Raw genomic sequence first — 18,441 nt, forward strand, 5'->3', positions numbered from 1 at the left:
TGCTCACACAATGTATTTTTTTTAATTAACCACGGCCATTGTTGCAATTTTCATCAATGGCCGTGATTAATTGAAAAAAGACTTTCGATGGAAAATTAATGGGATCCCAGCCGCATTCTCCATTGTGTTCAATGGCGAATTGGGATGCAAGCTCACAACAGAAATGAAGATCAACCGGCCGGTACTGCAGTACCAGCTGGAATGATTTTCACTGACACCGGCGGCCTTAAAGTTTCACTATCGTTTAATTTATTTATTTATTTTTTGCAGAAATCAATAGTACAGGTGATTTTAACCCCTTCACGTCAGCCATCTGTATATATACGTTCCTATTGCACATGCCCCGTGCAGTAGGAATGTACATATACGTTCCTGACTGACAGGGGCTTTGTGATGAGAACGGGATCGCTGCAGGGACAGCGATCCCGCTCTCATCTGTGTACAGCACCGGAGATAATGAGGATCAGCGGCGATTCCGCAGCTGACCCCCATTAACCCCTTAGTGACCGCCGAAACGGCGGTCACTAATGGGCTGGTGCCGTCGCTGTATTTCATCTCCCCCCACCGTGAATCCACGGTGGGGGGAGATGAAATAAGTAAAAATCAGACCCCAGATCAGCCCCCTAGTGCCCCAGTCACTAACCCCCCCTCCCGCGGCGGCCATCGGATCCAAGATGGCCGCCGCGATCACTGTGAACAGACTAATGTCTGTTCACAGTGATCAAAAAAGAAAAATGAATGAAAGCCCCATGCTCTCCGCCACCGGAGGTAGCGGAGAGCATGGGGCAGTCATCGGGACCCCCCCCGTGTGGGGTCCCGGTACAAGCGATCAGCGGTATATAGTATCGCTTGTGCCATGTGCTCCAGGAACTTTTTATCCCCTGTCACCATGAATGATTGGTGACAGGGGATAAAAAGTGATGTCCCCCCACCCCCCAAGTCGCCCCCCACCCCCCCTGTCACCCCCGTCCCCCAGTCACCCTCCCTTCCTCATATACTCACCGGATCCACGGAGCTCCTTCCTCTTCGGTGTCCTGGCTGGTTATGAAGTGCGCATGCGCTCCACAACCAGCCAAGCTCTGAAAATTTAAAGTGACAGAGACCAATTTGGTCTCTGTCACTGAACTATGATTACTGTGATAGAAAATATCACAGTAATCATAGTAATACAGTGAAAATGAATGTATAAAGTACAAAAAGTGACAAACATACAAAAAAATAAAACACACACTTTTTATTATAGTAATAATTACAGTTTACTCCCAAATTACCCCTAACCCCCCCCCAGATTACCCGTAACCACCGCAGGTTGCCCGTAACCACCGCACGTTGCCCGTAACCACCCCAGGTTCTCCGTAATCACGACAGATTGCACGTAACCCCCCAGATTACCCGTAACCACCGCACGTTGCCCATAACCACCGCACGTTGCCCGTAACCACCGCACGTTGCCCGTAACCACCACACATTGCCAGTGACCCCCTCCAGATTGTCCGTAATCACCCCAGATTGCCTGTAACCACCCCAAATTACATGTAACCACCCCAGATTAGCTATAAGCACTTCACTCTATCCGTAACAATTCTAGATTGTCTGTAACCCCTCCAGGTTGCCCCTAACCACCGCAGGTTGGGCATAACCACCCCAGATTGCCCGTAATCATGCCAGATTACATGTAACCCCCCAGATTGCACGCAACCACCGCAGGTTGCCTCTGACCACCGCACGTCGCCTCTGACCACCGCACGTCGCCTCTGACCACCGCACGTCGCCTCTGACTACCGCACGTCGCCTATGACCACCGCACCTTGCCTCTGACCACCGCACGTCACCTATGACCACCGCACATCGCTTATGACCACCGCACCTTGCATCTGACCACCGCACCTTGCCTCTGAACACTGCACCTTGCCTCTAACCACCCCAAATTGCCAGTGACCCCCTCCAGATTGCCTGTAACCACGCCAGATTACAGGTACCCACCTCAGATTACCTATTAGCTCTTCAGTTTATCCGTAACCACAGCAGGTTGCCTGTAACCACCCCAGATTGTCCGCAACCACCCCAGATTGTCCGTAACCACAGCAGGTTGCCTGTAACCATACCAGATTGTCTGTAACCACAGCAGGTTGTCCGTATTCACCCCACGTTGCCCATAACCACCCCAGGTTGCCTCTAACCACCCCAGGTTGCCTCTAACCACCCCAGGTTGCCTCTAACCACACCAGGTTGCCTCTAACCACAGCAGGTTGCCTGTGACCACCCCATGTTGACCGTATCCACCCCAGATTATCCGTAACCACCGCAGATTACCCGTAACCACCCCAGATTGCCCGTAACCACCCCAGACTGCCCGTAACCACCCCAGACTGCCCGTAACCACCCCAGACTGCCCGTAACCACCTCAGACTGCCCGTAACCACCTCAGACTGCCTGTAACCACCTCAGACTGCCCGTAACCACCTCAGACTGCCCGTAACCACCTCTAGATTACCCGGAACCACCCCAGACTGTCCGTAACCACCCCACATTAGCTGTAATCTAATTTTTTTTATTGTATTTTAGTAACTGCGCTATTCTAATAACCATTACTAGCTGCGGTTTTGCTCCAGCAAATTGGCGCTCCTTCCCTTCTGAGCCCTGCTGTGTGCCCATACAGTGGTTTATGCCCACATATGGGGTACCGTTGTACTCAGGAGAACCTGAGTTACAGATTTTGGGGTACATTTTTTATCCTGTTCCTTGTGAAATTTAGAAATTTCAAACTAAACCAACATATTTTTGGAAAAATTCAAGTTTTTCATTTTTACTGGCCAATTTTGAATACTTTCCTCTAATACCTGTGGGGCCAAAATGCTCATCCTACCCCAAGATGAATTCTTTTAGGGGTGTACTTTCCGAAATGGGGTGACTTTTGGGGGGAATTTATTCTGTAGACACTACAGGGGCACTACAAATGCACCTGGTGCTCAGAAACTTCTTCAGAAAAATCTGCAGAGAAAATGCTAATTGGCGCTCCTTCCCTTCTGAGCCCGGCTGTGTGCCCATACAGTGGTTTATGCCCACATATGGGGTACCGTTCTACTCAGGAGACCCTGCGTTACAGATTTTGGGGTGAATTTTCTCTCCTGTTCCTCGTGAAATTGAGAAATTTCCAACTAAAGGAACATATTATTGGAAAAATTCGAGTTTTTCATTTTTACTGTCTACTTTTGAATACTTTCCTCTAATACCTGTGGGGTCAAAATGCTCACCACACACCAAGATGAATTCTTTGAGGGGTGCACTTTCCAAAATGGGGTGACTTATGGCGAGATTTTACTCTGCTGACACTACAAGGGCACTGCAAACCCACCTGGCGCTCAGAAACTTCTTCAGCAAAATCTGCATTGAAAAAGCTAATTGGCGCTTCTTCCCTTCTGAGCCCTGATGTGTGCCCATACAGTGGTTTATACCGACATATGAGGTACCTTTTTACTCAGGAGAACCTGCGTTACAAATTTTGGGGTACTTTTTTTCTCTTGTTCCTCGGGAAATTGAGAAATTTTAAACTAAACGAACATATTATTGGGAAAATTTGAGTTTTTCATTTTTACTGTCTAATTTTGAATACTTTCCTCTAACACCTGTGGGGTCAAATTGCTCATCCTACCCCAAGATGAATTCTTTGAGGGGTGTACTTTCCAAAATGGGGTGACTTATGGGGTTTTTTCTCTCTGCTGACACTACAGGGGCACTGCAAATGCACCTGGCGCTCGGAAACTTCTTCAGCAAAATCTGCAATGGAAAAGCTAATTGGCGCTCCTTCCCTTCTGAGCCCTGCTGTGTGCCCATGCAGTGGTTTACGCCCACATATGGGGTACCGTAGTACTCAAGAGAACATGTGTTACAAATTTTGGGGTGCTTTTTCTCTCATGTTCCTTTTGAAAATGAGAAACTTTAATCTAAATGTATATATTATTGGAAAATTTAAATTTTTCATTTTTTTACAGCCTAAGGCTGGGTTCACACACGGTATATTTCAGGCAGTATTTGGTCCTCATGTCAGGTCCTCATGGTAACCAAAACCAGGAGTGGATTGAAAACACAGAAAGGCTCTGTTCACACAATGTTGTAATTAAGTGGATGGCCGTTGTTTAATGGCAAATATTTGCTGTTATTTTAAAACAACAGCCATTGTATTGAAATAATGGCCTTTATTTACTGTTATATGGCGACCATCCACTCACTTTCAACATTGTGTGAACAGAGCCTTTCTGTGTTTTCAATCCACTCCTGGTTTTGGTTGCCATGAGGACCTGACATGAGGACCAAATACTGCCTGAAATATACTGTGTGTGAACCCAGCCTAAGGCTGCGTTCACACTACGTATATTTCAGTCAGTATATGTATATTTCAGTCAGTATATTTCAGTCAGTATTGCAACCAAAACCAGGAGTGGATTAAAAACACAGAAAGGATCTGTTCACACAATGTTGAAATTGAGTGGATGGCCGCCATGTAATGGCAAATATTTGCTGTTATTTTAGAACAACGGCTGTTGTATTGAAATAATGGCAGTTATTTACTGTTATATGTCGGCCATCCACTCAATTTCATCATTGTGTGATCAGATCCTTTCTGTGTTTTTAATCCACTCCTGGTTTTGGTTGCAATACTGACTGAAATATACTGACTGAAATATACGTAGTGTGAACCCAGGATAATGGTGAATACTTTCCTCCAGCCCCTGTAGGGTTAAAATGCTCATTATACCCCTAGATTAATTCTTTAAGGTGTCTAGTTTCCAAAATGGGGTCACTTATGGGGGTTTCCAGTATACAAACCTCCTAAATCAACTTAAAATAAGAACTGGTCCCTAAAAAAATCAGTTTTGGAAACTTTCACAAAAATGTGGTAATTTGCTGATACATTTCTAACCCCCGTAACACCCTAAAAAAGTAAAATATGTTTATGAAATGAAGCCAGAATAAAGAGGACATATCGGTAATGTGACTTAGTAACTAATTTATGTAATACAACTTTCTTTTTTTAGAAGCAGAGAATTTCAAAGTTCATAAAATGCTAATTTTTTCAATTTTTCATGATATTTTGATGTTTTTCACAAAAAACACACAAAGTAGTGACCAAATTTTGCCACTAATATAAAGTGCCATATGTGACGAAAAAACAATCTCAGAATCGCTAGCATACGTTAAAGCATCACTGAGCTATAAGCGCATAAAGTGAGACAGGTCAGATTTTGAAAAATGAGCCTGGTCTTTTAGGTGCAAATAGGCTTGGTCTTGAAGGGGTTAATAAACGTTGTAATGGAGTTTATTAGCGAAAAATGCATTTTTATCATGAAAAAGAAGTTTGAAGCTCCCCCCTGTTTTCATTGTTGTCTATGGAGAGGGGAGGGGTAGAGGGAGATGAGGCACCAAAACAGGACAACAAAGAGTAAACAAAAAGGATTGATTATTTTTCTTACATTGTATTTAAAATAACATGAATAAAAAATTGATCAATACGTCTTCTCTACACAATATAGTATTAAAAACTAAAGATCATGGCACAAAAAATTACACCCAATACAGCCGAGTACATGAAAAAATAAAAACGCTTTAAGAGTCAAAAAAGGGCCTTTGTAATCACACCTATTTGCTAAAAAAAAGTTTTACTGTTAATAAAAATAGTAAAACATTAGAAAAGCTATATAAACTGTATATCGCTATATTTAGACTGACCAATAGAAGTGCATTACATAAACAGGGAAACCCCCCCCACAATTTGCAGAATCGTATATTTTTTTTTTCCAATTTCACAGCATCTATATCATAAAAATCAAAGTCTGTCTGTCTGTCCTTCTGTCTGTCTGTCTGTCCTCTATAGACTTCCAAACGCCTGAACCGTTTGACCCCAAATTTGGCACACAGATACATTGGGTGCCCGGGAAGGTTATTGAGCAGGTCCCGTCCCCGCCAGATGTACAGGAGGGGAGGGGGAGGGGAAAGAGAGGCGCCCCATAGAGATGAATGGGAAAATCTCCTCACTGCAAACACAGGGGATATAATTAGCTGCAGCAGACACGGCAGTTGGAGCCTTAGCAACCAATAGGATTACTGCTTTCATTTTCACAGGGAGCAATGGTTGCTAGGGAAGCTGCCTCACAACATCCACAGTAATAACTGGTAGATCCCCAACTCCAACTATACATTACATGTATATACAGGGCCCCCTACTCCATCCATACAGTACATGTATATACAGGACCCCCTACTCCATCTATACAGTACATGTATACAGGAGCCCCTACTCCATCTAAACAGTACATGTATACAGGACCCCCTACTCCATCTATACTGTACATGTATATACAGGGCCCCCTACTCCATCTATACTGTACATGTATATACAGGACCCCTTACTCCATCTATACAGTACATGTATATACAGGACCCCCTACTCCATCTATACAGTACATGTATATACAGGGCACTACAGGTATACCAAACTGTGACTGGGTAACATTGCCACACCAGACCTGACCAATATCGCCATACTGTGCTGGATAACACTAACATACCAGACCTGACCAATACCGCCATACTGTGACTGGATAAGACTGCCATACCAGACCTGACCATTACCGCCATACTGTGACTGGATAACACTACCACACCAGACCTGTTCAATACCGCCATACTGTGACTGGATAACACCACTATACCAGACCTGACCAATACTACTATACTGTGACTGGGTAACACTGTCATAACACACCTGACCAATACCACCATACTATGACTGGAAAAAACTGCTATACCAGACCTGACCAATACCGCCATACTGTAACTGGATAACACTGCCAGACCTGACCAATGCCGACATACTATGACTGGATAACACTGCCATACCAGACCTGACCAATACTGTCATACTGTGACTGGATAACACTGCCATACCACACCTGACCAATACCGCCATACTGTGACTGGATAACACTCTATACCAGACCTGACCAATACCGCCACATTGTGACTGGAGAAAACCGCCACACCAGACCTGACCAATACTGCCATACTGTGACTGGATAACACCGCCATACCAGACATGACCAACACCGACACACTGTGACTAAATAATACTGCCATACCAGACCTGACCAATACCGCCATACTGTGACTGGACAACACCGCTATACCAGACCTGACCAATACCGCCATACCCCCCTCGAAAAGACACCAGATTTTCTGGCAAGTCTGAATGGGAGGGTACTGCCCCTCTGCAAGGTGCTACCCTACGCACCAGACCATGGGTGCCTAATGGTAAATACGACCCTGCAGGTATACAGGACACTACAGGTATACAGGACCCCAAAACTATACACTACAGGTGCACGGGACCACCACCAACTATATACTACAGGTATACAGGACCCCAAACTTTACACTACAGGTATACAGGACCCCAAAACTATACACTAAAGGTATACAGGACCTCCACCAACTATATACTTCAGGTATACAGGACATCCACCAACTATATACTACAGGTATACAGGACCCCAAACTATACACTACAGGTATACAGGACCCCAAAACTATACACTACAGGTATACAGGAACTCCACCAACTATATACTACAGGTATACAGCACCTTCACCAACTCTATACTACAGGTATACAGGACCCCAAAGCTATATACTACAGGTATACAGGAACTCCACCAACTATATAATACAGGTATATAGGACCCCAAACTATACACTACAGGTATACAGGACTTCCACCAACTCTATACTACAGTTTTACAGGACCTTCAAACTATGCACTACAGGTATACAGGACCCCCGAACGATATACTACAGGTATACAAGACCTCCACCAATTATACACTACAGGTATCCAGGACCCACAAACTATAAACTACAGGTATACAAGACCTCCACCAACTATACATTACAGGTATACAGCACCAACGATATACTACAGGTATACAGGACCCCCGAACTATACAGTACAGGTATACAGGACCTTCACCAACTGTACACTGCAGGTATACAGGACCTCCCTCAACTATACACTACAGGTATACAGCCCCCCCCAACTACACATTACAGGTATACAGGACCCCCCCAACTATACACTATAGGTATACAGCCCCCCCAACTATGCACTACAGATATGCGAGACCCCTAAAAACTATACATTGTGGGTATACAGAACCCCTCCAACTATGCACTACAGGTATACACTAATTTCACTGATTAACTCAGATGAAACAATACCTTTAGCTTGGCCTCCTGGGCACCTTAGAACAAATCTAATTACAACACTGACACTTTATACCCGGGCAGCGCCGGGTACATTTTCTAGTAAATGATATTTATGAATGAAGGTTCAGTAATACATGGTATAGTAGATCAAAAGGCGCCTTTATGGTGCGTTCACACCTACAGGATCTGCAGCTGATTTTCTGCAGCAGATTTCATTTAAATAACTGAACACAGCATCAAATCTGCTGCAGATCTGCTGCAGATCCTGTAGGTGTGAACGCACCCTTACAAAGTATACCTGTTTTAAAAAAAAAAAAAAAAAAACAAGCCCTTACATGTCCCTGTAGCTGGAAAAATAAAAGAGTTATGGGTCTTAGAAGAGGAGGAGGACATCTAGTATTAGTTATTCATCTTACTTTTCTACTTATTTTTATTTTACTTTCCCATTGGGGACTTCCCTTGGTGATTTTCTGATCAGATAGAAAATACATTGCAGGGCTGTTCTGCAGTGCCATACCACCCAGGTCAAATGCTTATATTACACATAGCAGTACAGACTCTGCCTTAGGGCAGAGCCTAATCAGTATTCGTAAATATGATACTGGAGGCCTCAGTGAGGCCTCAGGTAGCCAGAGCTACCATTAGAGCTCTTAGGGTTAACTTCCAGAATATGAGTGCAGCTTGCGTCTCAACACTTTTAGCAGTCTCTCGGCTATCAGTAACAGCCAGGATCCTCCATGGATGGCATGGGCAAAGCTCCATGCAATAAAGTACCAGCACGTATGCGGGAACAGGGGGTACAAGTGGATGTGTCAATGTTTCCTTATGCAGGAAGATGTTTAGATTGCAAGCCTACTTACAGCACTTGTATAAACTTGTAGAAATTCAAATCATAGTTTACTCTGGGTATACCCACTTCAGATTGCTATTATTATACTTTACAGAAATAAAAAACTGAGTGACAAATATTAACCCCCAGCAATCTGTATATATATACGTTCCTATTGCACATACCCCGTGCAGTAGGAATGTATATATACGTTCCTGACTGACAGGGGCTTTATTATGAGAGCGGGATCGCTGCACAGAGAGCGATCCCGCTCTCATCTGTGTCCAGCACCGGAGGTAATGAAAGTCAGATGTGATCCCGCAGCCAACCCTCATTAACCCCTTAGTGACCGCCAAAACGGGGGGGAGATGAAATGTGTCCATCACACCCAAGATCAGCCCCCCTAGTAGGCTGGTCACTAACCCGCTCCCTCCCCCGACGGCCATTAGATCCAAGATGGCCGCCGCCATCGCTGTGAACAGACTATGGCTGTTCACAGCGATGGAAAAGTAAAAATGAATCAAAGCCCCATGCTCTCCGCCACCGGAGGTAGCGGAGAGCATGGGGCAGTGAACGATTGTGCCATGTGCTGCCCAGCACTTTTTATCCCCTGTCACCATAAATGATAGGTGACAGAGGAGAAAAAGTGGTGTGTCCGTCCCCCCCAAGTCGCCCCCCCACCCCCAGTCACCCCCTGTCCCCCAGTCACCCCCCCTTCCCCATATACTCACCTGATCCAGGGAGGTCCTTCCTCCTTAGCGCCCTGACTGCTTCTGAAGTGCGCATGCGCTCAAGAACCAGCCAACTCTGATAATTTAAAGTAAGAGAGACCAATTTGGTCTCTGTCACTGAACTATGATTACTGTGATAGAAAATATCACAGTAATCATAGTAATATAGTGAAAATGACTGTGTAAAGTACAGAAAGTGACAAACATACAAAAAAAGAAAACACACACTTTTTATTATAGTAATAATTGCAGTTTACTTCCAAATAACCACTACCCCCCCCAGATTACCCGTAACCACCGCACATTGACCGTAACCACCGCCCATAACCACCGCACATTGACCGTAACCACCGCACGTTGCTTCTAACCACCGCACGTTGCCAGTGACCCCCTCCAGATTGTCTGTAATTACCCCAGATTGCCTGTAACCACCCCAAATTACATGTACCCACCCCAGATTATCTATAAGCACTTCAGTTTATCTGTAACAATTCTAGATTGTCTGTAACCCCCTCCCAGGTTGCCCGTTAACACTGCAGGTTGCGCATAACAACCCCAGGTTGCCTGTAACCATGCCAAATTACATGTAACCCCCCCCCGATTGCACGCAACCACCGCAGGTTTCCTCTGACCACCACACGTCGCCTCTGACCACCGCACGTCACCTCTGACCACCGCACCTTGCCACTGACAACCGCACCTTGCCTCTAACCACCCCAAATTGCCAATGACCCCCTCCAGATTGCCCGTAACCACGACAGATTACAGGTACCCACCTCAGATTACCTATAAGCACTTCAGTTTATCCGTAACCACCCCAGATTGTTCGTAACTGCCCCAGATTGTCCGTAACCACCCCACGCTGCCCGTAACCACCCCATGTTTCCCGTAACCACAGCAGGTTGCCTGTAACCATCCTAGGTTGTCTGTGACCACAGCAGGTTGTCCGTATCCACCCCGCATTGCCCATAACCACCCCAGATTGCCTCTAACCACCCAGGGTTGCCTGTTGCTACCCCAGGTTGCCGTAACCACAGCAGGTTGCCCGTGACCACCCCATGTTGACTGTATCCACCTGATTAACCGTAACAACCCCAGGTTGCCCATAACCACCTCAAGATTACCCAGAACCACCCCAGACTGTCTGTATCCACCTCCAGATTACCCGAAACCACCCCAGACTGTCCGTAACCACCCCACATTACCTGTAATCACATTTTTTTAAATTTTATTTTAGTAACTGCGCTATTCTAATAACTATTACTAGCTGCGGTTTTGCTCCAGCAAATTGGCACTTCTTCTCTTCTGAGCCCCGCTGTGTGCCCATACAGTAGTTTATGCCCACATATGGGGTACCGTTGTACTCAGAAGAACCTGCGTTACAGATTTTGTGGTACATTTTTTCTCCTGTTCCTTGTGAAATTTAGAAATTTCAAACTAAACCAACATATTATGAGAAAAATTAGAGTTTTTCATTTTTACTGTCTAATTTTGAATACTTTCCTCTAATACCTGTGAGGTCAAAATGCTCATCCTTCCCCAAGATGAATTCTTTGAGGGGTGAACTTTCCAAAATGGGGTAACTTTTGGGGGGGGTCTATTCTGTAGACATTACAGGGGCGCTGCAAATGCACCTGGCGCTCAGAAACTTCTTCAGAAAAATCTGCACGGAAAATGCTAATTGGCGCTCCTTCCCTTCTTAGCCCGGCTGTGTGCCCATACAGTGTTTTTTTTCCCACATATGGGGTACCGTTCTACTCAGGAGAACCTGCTTTACAGATTTTGGGGTGATTTTTCTCTCCTGTTCCTCGTGAAATTGAAAAATTCCGAACTAAATTATTGGAAAAATTCGAGTTTTTAATTTTTGCTGTCTACTTTTGAATACTTTCCTCTAATACCTGTGGGGTCAAAATGCTCACCACACCCCAGAATGAATTCTTTTAGGGCTGCACTTTCCAAAATGGGGTGACTTATGGCGAGATTTTACTCCGCTGGCACTACAGGGGCACTGCAAACGCACCTGGCGCTGAGAAACTTCAGCAAATTCTGCATTGAAAAAGCTAATTGTCGCTCCTTTCCTTCTGAGCCCTGCTGTGTGCCCAAGCAGTGGTTTATGCCCACATATGAGGTACCTTTTTTACTCAGGAGAACCTGCATTACAAATTTTGGGGCACTTTTTTTCTCTTGTTCCTCGTGAAATTGAGAAATTTCAAACTAAACGAACATATTGTTGGAAAAATTTGAGTTTTTAATTTTTACTGTCTAATTTTGAATACTTTCCTCTAACACCTGTGGGGTCAAAATTCTTGGAGGGGTGATTTTTTTTTTTTTCTCTCAGCTGACACTACAGGGTCACTGCAAACGCACCTGGCGCTCGGAAACTTCTTCAGCAAAATCTGCAGTTGAAAAGATAATTGTCGCTCCCTTCTTTCTGAACCCCACTGTGTGCCCATACAGTGGTTTACGCCCACATATGGGGTACCGTAGTACTCAAGAGAACCTGCCTTACAAATTTTGGGGTGCTTTTTCTCTCATGTTCCTTTTGAAAATGAGAAACTTTAATCTAAACGCATATGTTATTGGAATTTTTTTTTTTTTACGGCCTAATGGCGAATACTTTCCTCCAGCCCCTGTAGGCTTAAAATGATCATTATACCCCTAGATTAATTCTTTTATGTTTACACTACGTATATTTCAGTCAGTGTATTTCAGTCAGTGTATTTCAGTCAGTATTGCAACCAAAACCAGGAGTGGATTAAAAACACAAAAAGGATCGGTTCATACGGTGTTGAAATTGAGTGGATGGCCGCCATATAACAGTAAATAACTGCCATTATTTCAATATAACAGCCGTTGTTCTAAAATAACAGCAAATATTTGCCATTAAATGGCGGCCATCCACTCAATTTCAACATTGTGTGAACAGATCCTTTCTGTGTTTTTAATCCACTCCTGGTTTTGGTTGCAATACTGACTGAAATATACATATACTGACTGAAATATACATAGTGTGAACATAGTTAAGGTGAGCAGTTTCCAAAATGGGGTCACTTATAGGGGTTTCCAGTATACAAACCTCCTAAATCAACTTAAAAAAAAGAACTGGCCCCTAAAAAAATCAGTTTTGGAAACTTTCACGAAAATGTGGTAATTTGCTGATAAATTTCTAAGTCCTGTAACACCCTAAAAAAGTAAAGTATGTTTATGAAATGAAGCCAGAATAAAGAGGACATATCGCTAATGTGACTTAGTAACTAATTTATGTGATACGACTTTCTTTTTTTAGAAGCAGAGAATTTCAAAGTTCATAAAATGCTATTTTTTAAAAAATGTTCATGATATTTTGATGTTTTTCACAAAAAACACACAAAGTAGTGACCAAATTTGCTATCATACGTTAAAGCATCACTGAGCTATAAGAGCATAAAGTGAGACAGGTCAGATTTTGAAAAATGAGCATGGTCATTAAGGCCCAAATAGGCTTGGTCTTGAAGGGGCTAAGGGGTATTCCTTTCATAGTGTAAAATATAATATGCTGCTGAGGCTGGGGAAAAAATAGGAAAAAGAAAAACACACATACACAGCCCCCTTCTGCTCAGTTATGGTGAATCCTATAATCTTCTCTCATAATAATTGTTTGTCTGTATCTTCTGTTCTCATAAGATATTCCATTCATTTTGCTTTTTTAGCATTATCAAAAATTAATAAATAAAAAATTCACATTTAACTACATTTTATAACCACAGGTAAAGAGGAGACAGTGAGGCTGATGGATGGAGAAGATCACTGTGCAGGAAGACTGGAGATTCTCACTGATATTGATACATGGAGCAGAGCTGTCAGTGACCAATGGGGCATCAATGAGGCTCAGGTTGTGTGCAGAGAATTACATTGTGGTCATGCAATTGATACATTTATTATCACATCACAAACAACTGGTGATTTGTATCTGAGGGGAAATTGTCGAGGAAATGAGACCCAACTGGAAAAATGTGCCCTTAATAGTTCATCTAATATGAGGGCATGGAAAGATCAGAAACAGAATATAGAGGTCATCTGCTCAGGTATCATAGGGTCATATTATACTATTATGGGTAGATACTGTAATATGGTATATAAAAAAAAATATTTTATATATATATATATATATATATATATATATATATATATATATATATATACACACACACACATACACACTAAAGTACATTCCTTCCATCACCCTACATAATAACCCGAACTTTTTCCTTCACTTTTTCTGTAGAAAACATATAAAAAGTCAGGCAAAAAATAAGCCCTTATATGGCTATGTTGATGGAAAAATAGAAACTTAAAAAAAAAGACTTGGTCATTAAGGCCTGAATGAGTGACAGGGGGTTAACCACACTTTAGATGATAGAGACAAACACAGAGATGGAAAGCCAAATATAAGTATAAAGACACAGGGGGATACAGGAAATATAGAAATCATCTGCTCAGGTATAATCAGTCTATTATATTATTGTGGATCGATATTATGATTATATGTAACAGTTTATATCTTTCTCCTACTATAGAAAGTAAACGGATGAGACTGGTAAATGGTTCTGCCCGATGTGCTGGAAGAGTGGAGATTTACCATGCAGGAAGATGGGGGACTATCTGTGATGACTCCTGGGATAAAGCAGATGCAGATGTGGTCTGTAAGCAGCTGGGTTGTGGTTTCGCTGTCACAGCTACAACAGAAGCCTATTATGGGAGAGGAACTGGGGACATCTGGCTGGATGATATACAATGTAGAGGAAATGAATCCCACATCTGGGACTGTCCTTCAAAGCCGATCGGAAACCATAACTGTGGTCATAAAGAAGATGCAGGTGTAATATGTTCAGGTAAGAGAGTTTCTATTTTTTAATGGTACCATGTAAGGCTTTGTTCGCACAACATAAAAATTAATTGAATAATGGCCATAGTTGCAGGTATGCAACCATGGCCATTATTTAATGAATTTGCCGATCACATTGAAGTCTGTGAAATCCTGGCTGGAGTGTACACACACTCTGTACACTCTGACTGGGATTCCAAGTGGTGCCACAAAAAACCGACATGTTGGTTTTGTGCAGTCGCTATTCATTAAATAGCAACTGCACAATACTGGCAGAGCAGACTCAGCCGGGTCACAGAACGGCCACTGTCATACTGCATGTGAACCCGGCCTAAAGGAGTATTCCCATCTTGTAAAGATGCAAAAGATCATGCATAGCCTCAATTAAGAGTCTCGAAACACAGGACTAGCCAGATATCCCTCCAGGGAAGGACCTAGAAAAGGGGTGGTTCCAGTAAGGAAACCACCATAACCACCAAGTGGCAATGTATTATGACTAGAGATGAGCGAACCGGATGGACTCGAACCCGAACGTTCGGTATTTGATTAGCTGGGGCTGCTGAACTTGGATAAAGCTCTAAGGTTGTCTGGAAAACATGAATGCAGCCAATGACTATATCCATGTTTTCCACATAGCCTTAGGGCTTTATCCAACTTCAGCAGCCACCGCTAATCAAATGCCGAACGTTTGGGTTTGGATGGACTCGAGCATGCTCGAGGTTCGCTCATCTCTAATTATGACCCCAATTATGTTAATTTTTTATGCTGTGATCTGTATTTCGTATTGGTGCCATTTTTATGTACATGCTTTTTAAATATATATAATTTCACCAAAAATCAGCAAATCTGTCATGTATAATTATTAATTTCATTTACAGTGCTCACTGTGCTGGATCATTGTATTTTAATTGATACGCCAATATTTTTGTTTGCATGTTTTGTTTTAAATGGAAAAAAGAGGATAATTAGAATTTTTATTAGAAAGGGGCCTTAGATAGATTTGTTTGTTTTAAATGTATTTCTTAAGCCCATCTAAGGAACTTTTATAACCAATTGTTTTATAACTAATGATTAGAGATGAGCAAAAGAAATCTGGTGAAGTCATTTTTTGCTTCATTTGGTTAAAGGGGTTATCCAGCGCTGCAAAAACATGGCCTCTTTCTTCCAGAGACAGCCCTACTCTTGTCTCCAGCTTGGGCAGGGTTTTGCTGCTCAGTTCCATTGAAGTGAATGGAGCTTAATTGCAAAACGCACCTGACCTGGAGACAAGAGTCGTGTTGTCTCTGAAAGAAAGTGGTCATGTTTTTGTAGCACTGGAGAACCCCTTTAAGCGAATTTACAGTGATTTGTTAAGAAAATTCGCTAAACATGGTAACTGTAATGGTGGCCACACATGTTGGCTTACAATACTGTCACTGGGCAGGAAAAAGGGTTTAAATATAATCCCTTGCACCCGTCCAGTCAGCTGCAAACCCCTCTGTAATGACAGCACCTCCCCTCTATATAAGGTGATTCGTTTCTTGAGGTGGCCAGTTGGCTGTGTGTGGAGGAGAGAAGAGGACAGGCAGTTAGAGCAGAGGAGAGAATAACAAAGAGATATAGGGAAAAAGAAGAGAGGACAGGATAGGAGGGTGGATTGAAGGTTGATTGTGGGAAGATATTGGATAGATTGTGGGTGGCTTTCAGTGAAAGCTGTCAAGCCCAAATCCAATTTACCAAGTAACTGGATGCCTGTTGTACATTATATGAAGTCACTGGGAACAGTGAAGACAAAGTACATATTATCGACTCACTGGGTGCAGGAAACTCATAGTTTACAGTGTAACACCAATTTGCTTACATAATTGAATTGAGTGTCAGCCTTCCAAACTTAGTAGGTGCAGTCAACTTGTAGTGTGTTATACAAATTATCTTACATCAGTAAAGACAACATCTGCCATTATAAATTAGTGGGCACTGGAAAAAAGGTCCTATTGTCAGTTATTGAGTGCTTTGAAATCGCTGGCACTAACCATAATGTAATAAAATGTATTTTGTACCTCCTAAAAATCCAAACACAAGCAATATGTCCAAGTGTGTAAAAACAAAACAAAAAAGGCTTTTCAGGGTATGGACAGTGTCAGCAGCCAAGGTGGCACACAGGATGGTGCCAGTGAAAGACAGTCATTGGAATGGTGATTGGGTATCTGAGACCCAGTTGCATTTGCCAGTGTCATCAGCCAGAGAGCTCATGCTGAGCCTAGTGGCTTTACTAAACCCTGAGACACTGGATTTAGAGGACCTTTTTGAGGCAGCTCTTGTGAGTCAGCAAGTTCAAGGAAGCAAACCAAAAATTGGGGCCTGCACTACCAGACAGTGAAATGCAGAAAAGGGTGCTTCCTAAGAAAAACCAATATATATACACTAATAACAAAAGAAACAGGGGTATGTCATATAAAGGAGCACACCAGAATAATATCATACAAAAAATGTATACATTTATTAGACAAAGCAAAACATATACAAAAAGACAACAACAATGACAGAGGAACAGAGATCCCTACACACTTAAAAACAATTAAAATTCCCACAAGAGAAAACCAAGTGAGACCCATAAAAGTCCAGGGTCCCCCATGTCAGCAGTATGGTCACAGAATAAGACTCAACAATCCCTCCACAGAAAATTATAAAGAATGAGAAAGTGAAAACCTCCTAATCAAAAATCCATAACTGAACAATAAATCAGTGCAATAAAAAATAACAGCCATCAATAAAGATGCATATCACCAAGTAAGGAGGGAGAGAAGCGACTTGTTGCGACCCATAATGCCCCTACACGTTACGTTCCACTTAGTCCCTGACGAAGTTCCGGTGGAATGTAACGCGTAAGGGCATTATAGGTCGCCACAAGTCGCTTCTCTCCCTCCTGAACCAGTATCAGGTCCCATCAAAGATTTAGGGTCAGGAGGAAAAGGCATGGAGCAGCAGTCAAAAGCACACAATGGGTACAATAAGCTACCAGTGTGTCTGCTTGGAGGAACCGTCCACTGACATCAGCAGTGTGGCAATTCTTTCATCTTGGTGGCAGAAAAGACTATTTGGCCATCTGTAATATCTGTAACTATAAAGTGGGTCTGGATTTGGGTCCAAACTCAGCCACCCCTTCTATTCATCAGCATATGGAGTGGCACCACACCACTGAGTGAAAAAACAGGGACCCCCAGGGCACGTGCCAGTCTTCATAAAAGTAAAGTCCCCAATAAAATATTTCCCCACCTTTAAGTTTTTTTTTTTTTTTTTACATACTAAGTCATTTTACGCCTTACGCCAAAAATGAATAGGATAATCCTGTAGCAAATACCCACAGGCAATTGGATGGCCCATTCAGCTCAACTGTCAGATTACAGTAATTTTATGCTCTGTGAGTCTATTCATTGAGGGTTTTCTTTCATTCCTCGCATATTTTAGAGAAAAAAGTCCCGCTACAGTCCCTTTCCTCAAATGTCTGTGCTAGGCCCTTCATGGTTAGTCATTTTATGTCCCTCATTTACCAATGTCTACTGCTGTTCTTGGAGAAAGTGTCATTTTACCCCACTTATTTACCAATATCCACTGCTGTCCTGGGAGAAAATTGATATTACATCACTGTTCCCCCAATATCTACTGTTATCCTGGGAGAAAGTTTAATTTTATGCTGCTCCTTTACCAATGTCCACTGCTGTCCTGGGAGAAAATTGATATTACACCACTAAACCACCAAGGTCCACTGCTGTCCATTT

The 18,441-nt window shown here is 42.9% G+C and overlaps 1 protein-coding gene across 1 annotated transcript in view; it reads left to right on the top strand.

Moving 5' to 3' along the window:
• LOC138770477 (scavenger receptor cysteine-rich type 1 protein M130-like) overlaps nt 1-18,441 on the top strand; it is a 222,460-nt gene that overhangs the window by 165,797 nt on the left and 38,222 nt on the right. Inside the window, exons 14-15 of the mRNA XM_069949583.1 lie at nt 13,572-13,883; nt 14,376-14,690. Of these exons, the coding sequence (XP_069805684.1) occupies nt 13,572-13,883; nt 14,376-14,690 (627 nt within the window). The remainder of the gene's footprint in view (nt 1-13,571; nt 13,884-14,375; nt 14,691-18,441) is intronic.

Source organism: Dendropsophus ebraccatus, chromosome 13, assembly GCF_027789765.1.
Source record: "Dendropsophus ebraccatus isolate aDenEbr1 chromosome 13, aDenEbr1.pat, whole genome shotgun sequence".
Lineage (NCBI taxonomy): Eukaryota > Metazoa > Chordata > Amphibia > Anura > Hylidae > Dendropsophus > Dendropsophus ebraccatus.